This window comes from Halichoeres trimaculatus, unplaced genomic scaffold (genome assembly GCF_033239565.1).
Source record: "Halichoeres trimaculatus isolate MK-OKI-2021-1 unplaced genomic scaffold, fHalTri1.1 fHalTri1_scaffold_24, whole genome shotgun sequence".
NCBI lineage: Eukaryota > Metazoa > Chordata > Actinopteri > Labriformes > Labridae > Halichoeres > Halichoeres trimaculatus.
In genome coordinates, this window is record NW_027437202.1 from 6,570,336 (window position 1) to 6,589,700 (window position 19,365).

At 47.2% G+C, this 19,365-nt stretch overlaps 1 protein-coding gene across 3 annotated transcripts in view; it reads right to left on the bottom strand.

Annotated features, from left to right (window-relative positions):
- Positions 1–221: 221 nt before the first annotated feature.
- Positions 222–19,365, bottom strand: part of LOC141785979 (interleukin-1 receptor accessory protein-like 1) — a 167,587-nt gene continuing 148,443 nt past the window's right edge. For 2 of the 3 annotated variants that reach the window (XM_074664644.1, XM_074664645.1), the window contains exons 8-12: positions 16,943–17,088; positions 12,554–12,700; positions 7,401–7,571; positions 5,532–5,576; positions 222–3,409 (exon numbers count right to left, since the gene is read on the bottom strand). In XM_074664644.1, coding sequence (XP_074520745.1) covers positions 2,682–3,409; positions 5,532–5,576; positions 7,401–7,571; positions 12,554–12,700; positions 16,943–17,088 — 1,237 coding nt within the window. In that variant the 3' untranslated portion in view covers positions 222–2,681. The remainder of the gene's footprint in view (positions 3,410–5,531; positions 5,577–7,400; positions 7,572–12,553; positions 12,701–16,942; positions 17,089–19,365) is intronic. The other variant, XM_074664646.1, reaches the window with a different exon arrangement.

Below are 19,365 nucleotides of genomic sequence, written 5' to 3' on the forward strand. Positions count from 1 at the left end.
ATGTGACAGTTTAAGTGAGCAAACTTGGCCTGAAGTTGTCAGAGAAGGATTTCCAGTTTCATTCTGCAAAACAGCCTGACACACACAAAACAAACAGCTGATCGGAGGTCAAACAACAATCACAACACGGCGTCGACTCCTCATTCAGTCTGATTCAGGGACGTATTGATTGTTGTTTCAAGGTTTTCACAGGACGGCAGAGTTACAGGCTCACACACAGAGGAGTCACATTCATTACCGTAAATGTGTTTTTATTAATAATAATAATAACAGTATCTCTTTTTAATGAACATTGCAGATACATAATAGAAAATAAATCAGAAACAGGAGAGACGTCTCAAGAGTCGTGAAAGTGCCTGGAATAATTCTGTGCTATATATTGTCACTGTTATTCTTCATCGTCATCATCATTATCATCAAAGCCAAATCATCATCATCATGAAATCAAAGAATAATAAATGCAAATCTTCATCTCCACCTCCACAGGCCTCGTGAACGACTGGTTTCGTGAGTATGGCTCGATTGTCTTCATCTTCATCGTTTCTGATTTTATGTACACGACCAGCTCCTTGTGACAGGGGGCGCTGATTTGGTTAAACACAGGCCTGGTGTGAAGAATTCAGTCGATTCACAGATTTCAAACTAATATTTTAAAAAGAAACCCAGGCCTGTCGAGGATTTTATTCCAGGAAGTAAAAAGCTAAAACGAAAAACCTTCACGTATCGTTTGCATATTTTATGGCACTGAATGAAATCGCCTCTGTGTGACGAGGGGCTGCAGGTATTTTAGTGTGAGGTTAGTTTTTTTATTCTCCCGTACAAACAGATATGGCACAGCTGCAGGAGGAGTAAGAACGCCGGCTGCCTTCACAGGTCTGAGCGGATGTGTGTGAGAGTAGCTCTTGTTTCGTGTGAGTCGATGCAGAAACCTCAGAGGAAGAAAAACAAAAAGACTTCTCGGTGAAGAAAAATGTTTCCCTGGAGCTTGCTTTGGTCTCACTTGCTCTAAGTTGGGGTTTTACTAAGTCGTCTCGTGGAATTGAAGCCTGGTGTTTGAAAGTCTGAAAGGTCAGGAGGAGGAAGTGACCTTTGACGGGTCAGATTGAGATCATCGAATAAGTAAGATGTTGAGGTTCTTCAGCAGCGTTGGATTTTAATGTATGTATGATACATTTCTTTGTTTCATCGCTAAAGATCTGGATTCGAGGTCAAAGCATCGCTGCTGAGGAACCTGAACCGTCCTCTCCTGAAGCCACTCACCCAGCTGCCGGTTTGACGCTGATCTCAGGCTCAGTCTGGGCTGAAACTCCTCATCGCTTTACTCACACATCCTGTCCTCGCAGCCCACTCAGAGCCGAGCTGTGACGGTTATTAATCTCAGAGTGTAACTGAACCGACCTGCTGACAAAAAAAGGAGACGAGGAACAAACACCAGCTGTCACTTCAGATTAAAAAATGTTGAACAGAGATTAAGTTTAGCCCTGGACAGCCTCGTTTGGTCCGACAGGAACCCACAAACCAGGCGCGTTAAACCTCCTCCTCCTTCGTCCTGACATCATCGGTAGTGTAGCTCCATCGCTGTGAAATCAACGTAACATGAGAAGCCCTCTGAGCCGTGACCCGTGTTGTGTTCACATGTCAAAACTGCTTTTTTAAAATGATGGAAACACAAAACGTTTTAAGGGTAAGACATTTAGTGAATGACCGATCGGTTTCTTGGTGAGCTGTGCGGTTCCACGTAACAAAACATGATTTTTTTTTTAATGTTTCTCGTCAGTTCCTCCGATCTGAAACTTTATAGTTATAACGTCTCTAAGCAAATATCCCTCAGTTACAAAAATAGACTCTTCTTTTTTCATAAAATAATACACATCATTAATTTTTCGGTGATATATTCATCTGTTAAGGTAAATAGCAAGGCTGTTTTTTTCAAAGTAAAGTTATCGTGTGAGAAACACAGAGATGTGAAGCCTAGCACCATATTCTTCGTGTGACTCTCCCCATCCCACGCTCTCTGGACTCCATGTTTTGCATAATCTGGTTGAGTCCAGGATCTCAACCCTCACAGCTGAAACTCCAAACTGGACCGTTCTCCTCCCCCCTGCCCACCCCCCTCCCGGTAAAAACGGTAGAAACTACACCGGCCGACAAATGAAGAGAAAGGTAACGACGGTTTAGCCGAAACATCTCACAGGCCATTGCTTCACTTTTGTACAAACTGAAAGAAAAGAACTAAAAAAAGAGTCCAACTGATGTTAAACAGAAACAAGAAACAAGTCCAAACACTGATGCTACAAAGAATTAGAAAAGGTATGTACAGGACCCTGTATTCCTTGACTCTGGGGAAATGATCGCAGGTGTTGGCTTGTGTTACGTGAGTGTTTGTACAGGCATACAAAAACAGTTTGTCTCTTCGCTCCAGTCCCCAGAAAAGCTCTTATTGGACCAAAACTGAAGAGAATCTCCGACCCTCACGTGTCCCGTGTGTCTGCCGCCTCCTCCCGCCCTCCCCCCTCCCTCCCCCTGGTGGTTCCTGGTGCAAATTCAACAGCAGCAAGCAGCTTTAGTGCCATCGGCTCGGCCCGGCGCCGGTGCGTCCGGGCTCCGAGCGCCAGAGGTGAGTCCTCCCTGTGACGGACATCTTTAAGATCCAGAGTCTACCCCGCGCGGCGCCGCCTCTGTCACCAGATGACGCTGGAGATGCTGGTCTCTCTGGGCAGCAGCGGCAGCATGGCGTTGTTGCCGTGGGCCTCCTCCAGGCTCTGCTGGCGCGGCGACTTGGACTGTGGCCGCTGTCCGTTGATGAGCGTCATGGGGATGTTGCAGTAGGTGTGCTGGTTGCCTAGCGTGGAGAGCGGCGGGAGCGTGCCGCCGGGCGGCAGGTCGTAGTCGTAGCTACGGTAATAGTGTTTCTGCCTCATCTGGGTGTGGCAGGAATTGTGGAAGGTTGAGCGCAAGTCTGGGTGTGCCGTCGCCATGGCGGTGGAGGTGGCCGCCGCCATGGAGATGGCGGAGACCGTCTGGAGCTCGCTGAAGGGGCCCTGCTCGCTGACGTCCAGCACCTGCTCGTGGGAGATGCTGAGGGGCTCCATGCGTTTGAAGGGCATCTCGTAGAGCAGCTGCTTCCAGAACTTGGAGTTGAGCTTGTTGCTGGACGGCCCACGCCACTTGATGACCGTCAGCATCTTTATGGTGTGTTTGAGCGCCTCCACTTCCTGGTAGTTCATGATGCCGCGCAGCTCGGCGCACTCGATCAGGATGACTTTGATCTCGCCCGTCACCAGCATGTTGCGCAGCCGCGTCTCCAGCTCAAAGATGCTCCAGCCCCTCCTCACCACGTAGCTGGGCGTCATGACGATGATGAGACGCTTGCTCTGGTCCACGCAGCGCGCCACGTCCTCGATGTAGGCTGGACAAACACACAGAGGGGGAGAGAGACGTGTTTACAGAGCAGCTCAGACTTTTACCTCCTGTAACTTTAACCGTACATGACATCAGAAATATTTACGTTAAAGTAAGGAGGGATTTAATCTGCTACAATAATCTGGATTAAAACATCTGACAGAGACTAAAAGAAGCAGAGGAGATGCTTTGTTTGTCTAAAGGATGAGGAGAAAGAAAAAACACTCAAAGCCAGGCAGGTTACGCCGTGCGACCAGGAGTCAGCGGACACGCCGTCGTTTCTGAGACGCTTCTTCTCCTCCAAAAGTCAGTTTGTGAAAAAATCTGCCCAATTATCTCCCACCTCTCCAGCTGTAAGTACTCTAACTGTCGATTGGAAGTGCCCGGGAGCAAAAGCAGCTCGAGAAGAAAAGCCAGAGCGTGCAAATCCACGGAGCAGGGCCGACAAACAGCTCTAATCTGTTGCATCACTCAGCAGACTTCAACACCGCCTCCGGGAGCAGCAACAGCGCACAAACTCTCATCAAAGCTCCTCATGAATTATTGTTTGGAGCCTCACACCAGCGTGTGATACGACGAGGGGATGGAGCACGCTTCAGGAAAACCTGGGAAAGTCTCAGAGTTTGGTTTCAGAGCGGTGAGAGTCACATGTCCGCTGACTTTTGGCCGTAAAAACAGTTTCTCACTAAACCCTGTGTTGTGTTCGTGTTCCTAATGAAACCCTCGGCGTGTGGAGAGTGTGTGTGAGCAGCTAATGCCCCTTTCAGCCGGTCTCCGCTCAGACAAAGACAGAGAGGCTCTTCAGCAGCAGTCACACGGGATTAACCGGGATTACGACCCTCTTGTGTGTGTCCGTGGAGGGAAATGTGGACCTGTGAGTGTGTGAGTGAATATCTCGCAGCTCTTTAAGCAAACATCACGTCTGGAGGCTTCACAATCAGAGGAAACTTAGATTTGAAGTCGATCTCGTCACTGCTCCCTGCAGACTGCTCGGCTCAGGTCAAACTAATCAGGAAAAAAACATCTTTTTATCTCACGATGAATAAAACAAGCGGGGATGAAGAAGTGGAAACTGTATAATCAGCTAATGAGTCGTAGTTTCATTTTATGTTTTGAATTGATTAAAGTCGGGGTGATTCGGCCCTCTCGGGGCGCTGTCTGCTAACACTTTATAGCTTTATAGATCCAGCTCCCTGCCTCAAAGACCTCCAGCTTTACAATCAAAGTGTTGCATGTGTAATAATTGATTCCTGTCGACAGAAAAACAAAATCAGAGCTAAATAACTGCAGGCAGAAAATCGCTGCGTTCTATAGAGTTACTGAAATTAATTTAGAGGGAAAGCCGCTTGAGACGGCTACTCCTGAATATCTTAACGTGGACTCAGAGATCTTGTGGATTGGCTCACGAGCATCTGAGGACATGATGCAAAAACACATCAGAGCTGTAGAGCAGCATTTAAAGTTACATTTAGATCAGCTGTGCGGTTTCCATGGTGATGGGGAGCGGTGCTCAACCTCTGTGACATGGACTAGTCCTTTTTAGAACCACTGTTCAGAACTCTAACCCCTTGTGACATCATCATCTGTGTGGTTTCCATGGTTACAGATCACTTCCATTCATTTCAATGGGCCAAAAATTTGGGAAAATCTTGAATATTTAAAAAAGTACACCGGTTAGGAATGTGAAACGTACACACACGCTTCTCCTGAACATCATGAATATTTTACAGGTCAAACGGGGAAAATCGGTGAAGATGTGTTGGAGGAGTAGCATGCGACGTGGCTCCCTCACGGTGAAAGAGGCGAGATGTAAAAAGTTAAAGACATCAAAAGAAGTTAGCATTAGCATTTAACCCTGCTGATGTACTATGAGGAGTTGATTTAGGAGGAAAATGCAGAATCCGAACATCAGAAATGCACATTTTTTTGTCGCTGCATGCATCAATCACTAAATTTCGCACCAATCAAAGCACGAAAGACTCAGAAGTGAGGTTACTGCCACAGAGAAAACACCTCATCCTTAAATCATGTGAACACAGTTTAAAGTAAAGACTAAGATAGACTGTTTGAGCAGCTCTGTGCTTTGTGCTGACACGAGCGTGAAAGAAATCTGGGTAAAAGAAAAGTACCTCTAAGTAGTCTTGTGTCATCCTGGAAATGATCATTGGTGAAACCTAAACAGATATTTACATTCACAGGGTGAACAAAGAGTTGGCAGAGAAGCATGTTCAGAAAAACACTTTGTCAATGTGGGGACTTGGCTCTGGCATAAACTGTGTTTCTCCACGGATGATGATTCACTGGCGATTTTGAAAACGGAAATCGCGCCATCGACCAGTTTATTCCAGTTTAATATGGGACATGTAGCATAAAAACGCAGAGGAGAAAATCTTTTATTTATCTTATTTATAACTCTTTAATTAGAAATCTCTCAGATTAACAAAAGGATGTTAAATATAATCCAGTTTACTGACGCTGAGGAGATGGATGCTAACTTCTCATCAGCTGTAGAGACGTTAACTCTTTTTAGCTTCTTCTCCATCCTTTTGCATTTTGATGCCATTTTTCCCATATTACAACAGTCCCCCTGCATCGAGCACATCATCACAGCATGGGTTCAGTTCGTAACCTTGGCACAACGCCACCCAAGAGGAACAGGATTAGTAACAGGCAGATGCAAGTATTCAAATGGAGGCTAATAACATAATGATATTATCAAACTCATCTGTGCGATGGGTTAGTCAAAGATAAGCACTGGGCACGGTGAGACGCTCCATTAGAGCTATACTGTGGCAGAGCATGCTTTAATATCCATGCATAAAGAGCTTTTTAATCCAGCAGCTGACATGGTTTCACAGCAGCAGCATGCAGAGGTACACCGTGTATGGAGCTGGATCAGGGACGCAGGCTGCAATAATAGGGTTGGCACTTTCTGCCAATTATGCTGCATATGTAATATAGGATATTATGCCTCCCACAGGTTTCACATGGAGGAGATTATGCACTTTAAATACCTCAGAACATAAGGAACCAATTAATACGTCCAGACCCTTTCCCACCGATGGAGTGTTTTTAGGGCGTTTGTCGCTGCCGGGGCTGAACTTAACGGATTAGCTGCTTAACATTTCGTTCAACACTAAGTGAGCGGAGTTTGTGCACTCGAGGTGTCGATAGAGTCCTGTAAAAACCGTAATGAAAGGGGCCAAGCTAAGGCACAGGAAGTGTTGACATGTTAGTGGAACGACACAGCCAAACGGATGCAAAAGAGTCTCCAGAGGTGATGCTGAAAGTTCCTCTTAGTCTGACTTCTTCTCTTACATCACTGAGGGTCAAAACTTTAGTCTTGAACCTTTTATCACCCAACATGCAGGCCATGCGGACTTTATGAGTCAAAGATCATGCCTGAAAAGCTCATTTTTTCTTCTTTTGGGAACTGTTTAAACTTTTTTGCTTGCCCAAATAGTAGAAGAGTTACGGTAATGAGAACAGCTTGCATTAATTAATTTCTGTGACTGAAATGTTGTTGCACATGGATTCCCATGATGTATCGTAATACTTTAGACATCACCGTAAAGCTTCTTTAGGGAGCCGTTTTAATCTTCTTGCTTGCCCAAATAGTAGAAGAGTTATGGTAATTTAAAGAACGCTAGTCAAAGCACTCAAAGAGTTAAATACCAGTTTTTTTTTCTTTTAAGGATATTAAATGTTATTTTCTGTGTCTCCATGTGTTATAATCCTAGTCCAGGTAAAGATAAGTGCACCTTAAGGTGAAAAGGATCCGCCTCAGTTCAGCCAGGGGTTAGAAAAAGCTCATTTCACGATGATCAAATGAAAACAGTGATGCTCTCCACGTACGCCACAACAACACAGATGCAGAACAAAAAAAAACAACACAAACAAGGCAAAACCACCACATCACGGCACGGACAGCAACACGAGCAACACCAAGCGACAACACATTCAAGGTGACATCGCCGTCAGAGAGAGAAAGAGCTTACTTCCTGTGGGGATCAAGTCCCTGTCTGGAATGAAGAGTTTATACCCATAATGCTTCTCCAGGACGTCGGGGAGGATCTCCAGGGCAAAGCGCTCCTCCTCACGGGTCTCCTGGCTCCATTGGTCCGGGTCCACTTTGGTGTAGGACAGGTAGGCGTCGTAGTCTTTGTTGTCTGCGGAAAGAAGGTAAAAACACAAAGTTTAGAGCCCTGAATGTTTGAGACATTTTTAAAGGACAGAGAGCTGAAATATTTGCTCCCACGTCTCACAGGGTGGACTCCACGTTTCCTGCTTCGGTCAGCAAAGTCGTCCTGCTGCTGAACTCCACACAATCTATTTCCATCCTGCTGCACAGAGCCATTCATTCAGTGGGAGACTTCATTGAGACACGACGCCTCCATAACACTGACCTCCCTGCTCCTCTGCCCATCTGAGCGCTTTTCATTACATCTCCGTCCCCACGGGCGAATAAAGTTACCTCGATAGCTGCTGCACCCACCTCAGGCAAAACAAATTAGACTCCAGCTCCTGTGAGGTGGACGCGGCACGGCTCCGTCATCCGTATGAGAGCCCTGACTGCTGATGGAGACTTCACAGGGAGGGTGGACGATATCCCAAACCCTCTGACGAGCACAGAGAGGAGATAAAAGCTCAGTGACAGCTGCAGAGACAGACGCTGGGCCTGAACCAACCCGCTTCATCAGTTAGCGGGGTTTAGCCTTTCACCTGGCTCTCTTTGGGAGTGAGGCCACTTTTTTCCCAGTTGGAAAAACTTGGGATTCCTGCCTTCAGCTCTCAACAACAACAACCTGATTGGTGGAAACACTGGGGTGACAACAAGAACAAACTCCTCATATGGAGACATCTCTTTAAAGAGATTACACAGACGCGATGCGTGTCATATTTCAGGGTTATATTCATCAGAGACAGAAATATCTGATTCTTTGTCTCTTTTCACCGACGCCCTCGTTTCTGTGCCACAAAAGATCGGGGAAATCAGAATTGGGACGCCGGGAAACACAGCGTTTGAGGTAAACTCATCAGAGACGGGGTTCAGATCTGAGACTTCCTGGGATCAGATCAACTCTGGTCTCTTAAAGGGGACACCATCAGCGCACAGTGGCCTCCAGATGCCGGAGTCAGATCGAGGAAACAGACAGATCAGGTTACCTCTGTCACTCACTTTGTGTCTCCCTGGGTCTTTTTTCCATCCTGTGGCTCAGACAACAGACTTCATATAAGAAGTCACCTCATAATCGCTGAGCGTAACTAACTGAGCTCCTTCCTCTCAGCAGCATCTCTCTGTTTTCCTGCAGTAATGGAAGCTGTGTAGGCAGATAGAGGGCTATTACAGCCGCCCTGACTCACTCGTCTGTAGTCAGGATGAGAGAGGCGCAGGGTGAACCTCGGAGGCGGAGTGACCCTCCTCGAGGAGTCACTCCTGAGGGCGCAGAACACCTCTGAAAACTGCATCCTGCACTCCTCCGCCCCACATGCCTGCACAGGGAGCCGCCTCACGCTCACTCGCCGCGTTGCTTCTGAAGGAGGGTGGGTAATGTATGCATGTGCGTAGAGAGCCCACAGTTAGACCGTGAACTCCTGAACTCTCGCTGGAGAGCGCCAAGAGAGTCGGGGGCGTAATTTCTGGGACATCTCTGAGCTCCATTACATTTAATGGAGAGTAGATTGGAACGTAATACACACACTTAACGCCACAGCTACAGAAGCACACGGGGTGGATCGCTAATGAGTAACAGAGCACCATTTTTAACTGCTTTGTTTTCCATAATCTAATTTAGCCAGAAGATACAGCCCTGCATCAGAAAGAGCGTGGCTAACACGCACACAGAGACACAGAGAGATTCAGGAAGATGAAAGATACCTCTCCTTTATTATTCATCTCTGAACATTTACTATCAGCAGCTGCACAGACTTTTTGAAAGGAAAGGGCACAAACAGTGCGCCACTGAAGAGAAAACTAATTTCCTCCTGTTTTTGAGGCACTTTAGCGCACGTTTCGGCTCCCAAGTAGGCACTCAAGTGTGAATTTGGTCCCAAGAGCGCACTTTAGCATGCACTCAGGCTCAGGAAGGCACTTAAGTGAATATTCAGGTTCCCAGGCAGCCACTTTAGCTCACATTGTGGCTCCCAAAAGAGAACTTTAGGGGATATTTTGAGGACACAAGTGCCAAGAAGGCACCCAAGTGCTACAATAGCTCAAGAGGGCACTTTAGTGTGGGTCTTTGCTCCAAGGAGGGCACCTGAGCTCCTGTTTTGGTTCCAAGAGGACACTCTGTTGCATATGTTAGCTCAGGAGGACACTTTAGCGTATGTTTTGGCTCACAAGTGGGCACTTTAGCGCACAATTTAGCCTCAGGAGGCACTTTAGCACACATTGTGGCTCCCAAGAGGAAACTTCAGAGGATGTTGTGGTTCCAAAAGAACACATCTGGCCCAAAGAGGGCACTTAAGTGTGGGTGTCCGCTCCAAGGGAGGCACCTTAGCTTCTGTTTTGGTCCCAGAAGGACACTTTGGCTCCTGTTTTTATCCCAAAAAGGCAGCTTTGTGCATCTCAAGAAAGCACTTTATTAGGTGTTCTTGTCTAAAGAGGTCACTTTAACTTGTGTTTTAGCCTCCAAGAGGGCACTTAAGCGTGCATTTTAGCCCATTAAGTTCCAGGGTTTTTGCCGCAGACGCAGTGACTGAGTTTTGAAGCTAACAGAGCGACTTTCTTGACTTTGACGTGAGGAAAAAGGGACTTCGCTGTCAGCTCCAGTCTCTGTTAGCCTCCACCTCTTGACCTTCTGCTGAGGAACGAGCCTCTTCATCATGTTTACCTCGCTAATGAACCGGGCTGCATTACACTTGTTTTGTGTGCAAACTCTGAATGTTTGATGCTGCTAAAATACCCCAAACACACACTGCGTCTCATATTTCCACGCCGTGCTGACAACGCTGACATTCGTATTTATGGCAGAGCGTTGATGAGCTCCCGCCTCTCTGACGAGCTCGCTCGGGCTGTTGTCATCATGAAGCCCATTATTGATTCCACTGACACCCACACAATGTGACAACCGAGTGGTCTTTAGCTAAATTGCGGCGCTGACAAATCGCTGACAGCCCCTCCTATTGTTACGTAAAGCTTACAGTCTTACATCTGGCAGAGGAGGGAGGCCGGCGCTCAATTAGTCGACAGAGTGGCCACAAACTTGGCAGCGTGTGCAGATTTATGTTGGGGGGGAAACGTCTCTGTGCATGTGTGATTCTAAAGAGCGGAGCTATTAATAAAAGATGTCTGTGTGTGTGTGTATGTGTGTGTGTGTGTGTGACTGCATCCTCCTGCCGGTGCAGCAGTTACCATAGAGATCTGGATCTCTCTCCTCCACCTCCTGCCAATGTTTAGCCACTGTACGTCTCCAGTCAACCATAAGTTGGCGGCTCTCTCACGCCTCATCCTTCGCCATCCACGCTTCCACCCCAGCTCTGAGGTGACTTGTAAAGGTGCAGGTGTGAGTGCGTGCATGCCTGTGAATGAGCGCGTGCCAGAGGTGGCAGTGAAGTGATCTAATCGACCGCGGCGTGGAGGAAAGTATCGGGGGTCCCCTGAGAGCTCTGGAGGCAGCGTGCTGTGTCTTATTGAACCTGATCCCCTTTTACTGGAGAACAAATTGAAAATCTGTTTCTCTCTTCAAGCACTCACTCGGGTGGCACAATTAAAGGAGACAATTGCTGTTTGGCATTAAGTTCAAGCCCCGACATTTTCTTCTTCCCCCTCGTCCGTGGGCCGTCTATTACAGCGCGGCTCTGCTCTTTCAGGGCCCGGAGCCCGATGCAGCCAGAGGAAATGACTTCCATTGAAATGTGTGATGTAGCAGCCGTCGCAGCCAAGCAGAGCAGGAGGAGAGACGCAGGCTGGAGGATCCTTTCTACCTTTTAACACTCATAACTCCAGCTGTCTCTCTGCACGCCGCGTACAGTCCCTCAGCCGCTCCCAACTAATCTCATTCCCCCTGAATTCACGACCGCGCTGCTCCGTGAGAGACTCATTACCGGGGAATCAAATTAAAACTTGCTCCTTGTCTTAGTTTGATGCGTTCCCAAGCTCAAGACTCATCCGCCAGGCCCAATCAGAGAGTTTTATTTCTCCTACGATTGCTGATGAGGTCTCAGAGATAACGTTACGGGAGCTTCTCATCCTCTCAGTGTCAACTTTCCAAAGCTGAATCACAACACGACACGTCTAACTGCTGCTACCCTCCATTTCTGCTCTTCACTGCACCCCTGAGTCTTCGCAAAACGCTGCTTGAATGTAGGGCAGGCAATTTGGGGTGAAGTTTTGTTAAATTTGAACCCAGAAGCCAAGAAATGCATCTTTCCAACAGCGAGGCCTTATCTCTCCTCACGCTCTCCTTTGGAGAAGCAGGAGCTGGAGGTCAAAGTGCAGCAAACACGCTGCTTCACATGAATCCGTCTACATCTCCCTGGTGTTACTTACGTTGAAGTAAGTACCGTGAAAAACAAAGCCTGTCACCAGCAGCTCCTGCCTGAGCTGCGTTCATGTGATCAAGCCTCTGCTTTCATAACTAAACTAAGAAACTTTCTCCTCTTTCTGAAACGCTGTTTGAAGGCCTGAACTTTGCGTTGTGATGTCAGGAAACAGCATCCAGCAGAGGTGGGGTCGCCATTAGTTTGTTTCTGCATCAAAGACTGGCGAGTGTTTTGCTGCTGATTGGGAGACAGTTTACAGAATATTTTACATATAATTTATCTCTGGCGGTCTTTGAGCAGACTCCCTGAAATTGACAACAGAATTCTCTGAGCTCAGGACGATGGGAGCCTCTTTTCTCTGTGGCTTCAACGATAAAACAGGTGCGTATTTACATAAAAATAGTGCCACATGCGACTTTAAGATATGAAAAATAGCACAGGTGTTTTCAGAATCAAAATAAATATGCATGCAGAGCAGCAGTGATACTGCTCCGCTTTGGGATTTGATTCCTTCAGAGGAAAGAAAGGACGCTTTCACAGCCAGCGAGGGAGGAGGGGGTGCTTTAGAAATCATCCAACACACAGCAAACACAGCCGTATCACAGCTTACGGGAGATTATTACGGCACCGGGAAGTAAATTATGTCCTGCACCTTATCGCATCTTACCTCCATCTAAATCCTCACTGCCGAAGTGGTTCCTGTAGAAGAGCATGAGCTCGATCCTGTAGCACTTGTAGAGCGTCACCAGACAGATGAGCAGCAGCAGGATGGCTCCCAGACCTCCGGCCAGCTCCACCGTGTACATCAGCTCGGCTAAGAGAGGGGAGAGGAAGATTTCCATTTTAATTCAAGAAACATTCACCATCAGAGATAAATGTACAGACTATTTACAGGGCAGGGCCAAAAGAACACATGTGTTAGAGCCCAAAAGAGCAATTCAGTGTGTGCTTTTGCTCCAGAGGGCACTGTAGCAAGAGTAAAGTCACTTAAGTGTGTGATCTGGCTTCCTTTAGGGCACTTCAGCGCGCATTTAAGTCATAACAGAGCAAGAAAATGTTTGTTGTGGCTCCAAGAGGTCAGTTTAGCAAATGTTTTGGTGTCAAAAACCCACTTTAGTGTGTGTTTTGGCTCCCTAGAAGGCACTTTAATGCACATTTTGGTCCTAAGAGAGCACATTTGCATGCATTTTGACCCTCAAGAGAGCATTTCAATGTATATTTTGGTCAAAACAGAGCATGAAAACATGTGTTGTGGCTCTAAGACGTCAGTCTAGCGTTCATTTTGGTCTCTAGATGGCACTTAAATGCACATTTTGGCTACGAGAAGTCACTTTGGAACATGTTTTGGTACCAAGAGGGCACTTAAGTAAGTGTTTTGGCTCTCTAGAAAGCATTTCAGTGCAGAATTTGGTCCTAAAAGAGCACATTTCAATTTGATTTGACTTCCAATGGGGCACTTAAGTGCATGTTTTGGTCATAACAGAGCCTGGGAATGTGTGTTATGGCTCCAAGAGTTCAGTTTAGCGTGCATTTTGGTACCAAGACATCACTTTAGCATGAGTCTAGGTCATAAGACAGCACTTTAGCGCACATTTTTGTCCTAACAGGGCACTTTCGTGTGTATTCTGGCTCAAGAAGGAACTTGCATGAGTATTTAAGTCCCTAAGTGTAAATTTTTGCCATGTGAAAGGAAATTTAAGTGCATGTTTAAAATCTCACAAGTGAACTTTAGCATCACTTTGGCTAAAGACACCACTTTAAGGCATGTTTTGGCTCAAAAAGGCACTTTAGTGTGTAATCTTAAGGAGCATAGAGAGTCTGTCCCACCCTCCTGTGATTGTCCCTGTCCCTTCAGCTCTCAGTGGAAGTCTAAACGCCCTCCATCAGTCTGAGAGGGGCTTGAAAAATGTGAGTGTACATTTCCATGTGATTTCCAGCGAGCAGCAATCTCCAGGGCTGAAAAATGGAGCCAATGAGCAGCTGCTAAAAAAGTTCTTCAAATAGCTGCTGGAGTCTGTCAGAGAGTCGGTCTCCATGAAGCGGCAGACTGCTGCAGAAAGAAGTGAAGACACGCAAACATAAACATGGATGTATGTTTGCAGGAGGCTGGAGTTCATGTGAGTGAAGGCCTCACATCATGGTTAGAGGAGACTAACTTTGTATCATCATGATTTATTGTTTATCTTTGAATTTTTCTCAAGAAGCAATGCCTCAAATTTGTCTGTAAATCGTTGCAATTCCTTCAAATTTGTTCGTATTGATCGGTTTGGGAGCTGTGCTGCCACATTTTCACATTTATTGACTCTTAAATCATCTCAGCTGCTGACATTTGACGCCGCGAGACCTTTCAGCTTCACAAAAAAAAGTTGCACAGTCACACATCGCATCTCCACCTCTGAGCGCCACAGTTTCCTCCTGACACTCTGAGCCAGGCTGTGAGAGCACAACGTCAATAACAGAGAAATAATGCATGATGGGAGCACGGCGGAGGTTGTGGAATGACTCTGCTGTCTCTCCGTCTTCATGCGTGACACATACATCCTGGGAAAGCTCCTCCATACCTGTCGCTGACGCCTCCTGGCCTGATTGGATAATGAAAAAGCTCACATTGAAGCAGACTGCTGTGACTAAAGCGTGTGATGCATCAGACCGCTGGTTACACGTGTGGACGGCTGCCAGGCGAGGAGGAGCTGCCTGTCTGTGGATCGAAGCTTTAGACTCTCTTCGCCATCCGTCATCGCTGGAGCCTGACGTGAACTCGTGAGAAACGCGAGCGGAGGCTGAACTCAAGGAGCTGCAGGACTTCACTGTTGATGCTCCTCTCCACTTTGTTACTCGCCTGTGCTTCAGAAATACTCAGTCTGAGGTGAAAAGGTGATATTTTACCCAGCAGGGACTTGGACTCGTCCATTAAGCTCAATTTGCTTCCTCTGTTCATGATCTCGTCTCTGTTTCAAGGCTTTTACTCTCTTTTACAGTGTTTTCCCTCGAATGTCACTCCATTTTTCCCTGTTCAACATTTCCTCCCGGCTATGCCTCACAAAATCCGGGTGGTCAGCCTTCATTGGCTGACTAATGGACTACAGTAAAAGGCCGGGATCGCCGCATTGTGCCGCACGCACACACAAACATGGACGGAGAGGACTGGCGTGCATCACCATCCATCACGCTGCACATTTAACCTCGTTGGAGTGTGCGATGCTCGTTTCGCTGCGGCGGCCATCAGCCTGACAGCTCCCATGATGAAGGATGATGTTCTGGAGAGCTAACGAGTGTGGCCCGTGCCGCTTCATCACGCCTGTCTGGGCGGCGACCTTCAGCCAAAGCTACGGACGGATGTTCCCGTGCAAACATGAGAGCAAACAAACTCTGGGCGCGGCGAGCACAGGTCGGTTCTCGCCCCCTCCGGCCTGAGATCATCCTGAACGGGTTTGCTTTGCTGACAGAGGTGTTGCAGCTAACAAGCACTGCTAGCCGCCCTCTCGCCTCACTGAGCAGCGCTCCTCTCCTCAGATATCCGGTCAGCATAACGAGCCAGCTGCTCCTCCAGCAGCAGAGATTACAGCCGAGGAGGCCGATTCTTCTCCGCCTGGCATCCGTATTGAAGAGGCGCCGCAGAGGGAGGGATTAAGACAAATTAGCTCCTGACGTCTAGAAAGCTGGATTTGATGGAGCCACTTGGCAACGGGTAATTCATCAACGCCTTCCTCTCTGTTTATTTCTGCATCTTTCTCTCTCTGGGTTGTCATGGGAGACGGGAGACGGAGGGAGGAAGAGGCAGAGGTGGGAGGGCTGCAACTCAAACACTGTGCGACTGAGTTTTCAGGTATTTCACTGAATAATCTCACTTTCTCTTCCCAACCTGAAGTTTCTCTGCATGCTGCTCGGAGGAAAAACGATCTAAAGACACACACAGTTGGTCAGGAGGACTTTGACAACCCCATCTTTTCTGGGGAAGAAGAAAAGAAGTGGAAATGAGGACGAACCCTGCTGATTGATGCCATGAGACGACCATTTGAAGTGTCCTGTTTTCACAGCTTCCAGGACTCTGACGCCCTTTGAAGGGGGCTGTAAACACCGAGCGGCCTTGCTCCGCCACTCTGCGCGTGAAGGCGGCAAATAACAACACAGGAGACACGCAATCCTGCGAGGACTGAGCTAATCTTCTCCGGTTTCTTTCCAGATTTCAGCTGTGCAGCATAAACCCCTTTAATATGGCAAATGGAGGGGAACTGGGCTGCCATCAAAGCTGGATCCAAAGCTGTGAGCTTAAAAGAGAGGAGGAATATCTTACTATGTAAATGTATTCAACTCTGACAACTTTAAGGATGCAGACCCCCCCACCTCCACCCATCCCTCCCCACCCTTAGTCTGCTAAAAAATACAAAATCCATCTTATATAACCTCGCTGGAAAGGGTGCATCTCTATTTGAAGTCAGACTTCCACGGAGCCGTCCTCGGTGAGGAGAAATCACAGAGAAAGCTCGGAAAATGTGTGTTTGAATAAAAAAAGGAGGAGGGGAGGAGGAGGGGAGGAGGGGGGAGGCAACAGTCGCCGGCGATGAATGATGAGAAAATGTCTGAGGATGTGTGTGTGTGTGTGAGAGTGTGCGATAAGAGAGGTCACCGCCAGACAGTCAAACCACTTGTCTGGCATCATAACACCGAAGGCTGCCTCCCCCCTCCTCCCCCTCCCTCCCTCCCTCATTGAAAGCACTTTTTTCTCCCTGTGCAAACGAACGCTTCCTCAGGGTGAGCTGGATGAATAGGCTTCCTGCACTATCTACAATACTGTCGCAGCTTTTTTTTTCTCTCCTCCCCGAGGCGAGAAACAACCGGTCAATTCCCAGAATCCCGCTAGTTGTTCTTCTTTGTGCGGGGTAAATTGCTTTGAGAGATTCCCTCATTGTCGGAGCGAAGGCTGCGGTATTAAATGGTGTTTTTCACCTCCAAAGCAGTAACATGCTGTTATTAGATATCAAGGCTTCTGTATCCATCTTCCAGATTCATGCTGAAACTCTGGGCTGGGTTTTTTTCTCCCGTTGCTGCTGCTCACCTTTCTTGTTAAGCTGGACGCTGGCATGCCGCCGCCCGTTGCCGTTCTCCACGTAGCAGGAGTAGTTGCCCAGGTCACTTTCCTCCAGAGAGTCGATGGTCAGAGAGATGGAGACCTCCTGCTCCCCCAGGTGCTCACGGATTGTCCTGCAGAGGGCAGCAGAGAGCAAAAAATTACACTTTGATTAGTGCATTTCTTCTTTGATGGCACTTCTCAATGAAAGGAGGAAATTAATGACGTATTGTTAGAAAACAGGTGTTAAAGTTCCTTTCTGGTTGGCAAAACACACTTAACTGCTCCTTTGCCTGGAAAAACATAATAACTGTCATCCTAGGGGGCAGAAACTGTGCTAAATGGGCACTCAAGTTCAAATTTTGGGTGGCTACAAAAATGTTTAATTTCCCCTTTTGGGAGGCGAAAGCCTGTGCTAGAGTCAAACTTTGGGGAGGAGAAACAAGTGGTATAGTTCCCCTTTTAGGGCCCACAAACATAGGCTAAAGTTCAGCTTGAAGGGGCAAAAACATGAGCTAAAGTTTCTCTTTTGGAGGGCACAAACACAGGCTAAAGTTCCTCCTTAGAAAGGCCCAAACATGGGCTTAAGGTTCCTCCCTTAGAGGCACAAACACGAGCTAAAGTTCCTCTTTTGGAGGGCACAAACATGGGCTAAAGTTCCTCTTTTGGAGGGCACAAACATGGGCTAAAGTTCCTCTTTTGAGGGCACAAACAAAGGCTGAAGTTCCTCTTTTGAAGGGCAAAAATACAGGCTAAAGTTCCTCCTTAGAAAGGCCTAAACATGGGCTTGAGGTTCCTCCTTTAGAGGGAACAAATACAGGCTAAAGTTCCTCTTTTCGAGGGCACAAACATGGGCTAAAGTTCCTCTTTTGGAGGGCAGGAAGGCATCTAAATGTACCCTTCTGGAGGGCACAAACATGGGCTAAAGTTTAACTTAAGAAAGGCTTAATGCATGCTAAAGCATGAGAACCCCTGCCCTGCAAAAAGTCAGTTGACCTCTGTCCTTTCTAAAGGACATTTCTGGGGTTGGATACCGGCAGCAGGTCTGTTGGACAGACGTGTTTCAGCGAGGACTCTCTCATCATGATGGAACAGTAGAAATGTGTGTACAGATCTGGACCCAGATGGATCAAACAACACTAGACTTCTGTGAAGTGGATTAGAAAAGGATTCACAGTTTGAGCCAAAGACAAATGTTGAACACGGCGGGAGCGAGACCATCAATTAATCAGGGAGCGCTTGTTGATGCGTCACTGCTTCAAAATTTGATAACGTGCGGTCAAAATACGGCGTTGGGAGGAATCTGAACGCTGAACAACTTCAACCTGCGTCATTACCGAGCGAGGTGAAGATCAAAGTGTCTTAAGAAGTCCGAGAGGGATAAGGAGGAACATCAAACCCTCAGAGAGACAGAGACAGGGCTGTGTTTTTAATTTTGCAGACTTGGATTGGCAGCTACGCTTGGTGACTGCTGACTCCAAACGTCACATCATCAGTGTTCAAAATATAAAACAGAAAATAATACAGCCGGACTGCTGGCAGTCAGAAAGCCATGAGCAGGGAGTATTGTCTCTGTAATAAAATATGGATTTCTCTGACAGAAGAAGTTTGCCTCCAGGTAATCCAACTTGTGAGAACAGTGAGCATCCTGAAATCGATACAGCATGACCTTGAAATCCTGAGCTCCGTCTGTTTCTGGATCATAAATACGCAGAATGTGCCTCACTTCACAGACGAACCTCACTTTCTTGTTGCTGTTTCTGCATTTCAGAGCAAACTTTTTGGAGCCGGCATCATACGAGCAACGCCAGGCTGACGTATCACACAGCATTTATCCACGAGGGTGAGGGAGCAGGAAGAGAAGCTTTTGAAGTTTTTGTTGCGTTGGATTCAGACGTTTTTAGACGTCTTTACACGTGAGAGACTAAAAGCCTCTGCTCTGACTTTCTAATCTCTGACTGCTCTGTGAGGACGACAGGACGCTCCAGTTTCTTTGCTGAAACTTGGCAGAGTGCCTTTATCTCAAGCAGGCCTGTCTTTTTTGTTTAATTACACACTGACTCAAGAAAGGAGGCTCCAAATGTTGTGATACCTCATTTCATGGACGTGGGGTCAGACAGTTTTTTGACGAGCACTTTAAAACTGATTCAGCTGATATGAAGCTGCTCCAGCGTCTTAAATGTGCTCACTGAAGTCAAAGTGCGGATCAAACAGCTGCTCCCGAGTTCGCCACCTGCCTCTAAAGATGAGAGGTGATTCTGCGGAACTTGTGTTTCAGCACGCCGATGTTTGGCAGGTCGAACGTTTATCATGTTCAACACGCTGTGAAGCACAAGTCTTTGAAGAGACTTGAAAGAAAAGTCTGACACGCTCTCAACATCCAGAGAAATCTGAGTCACAGCCATCTCCAG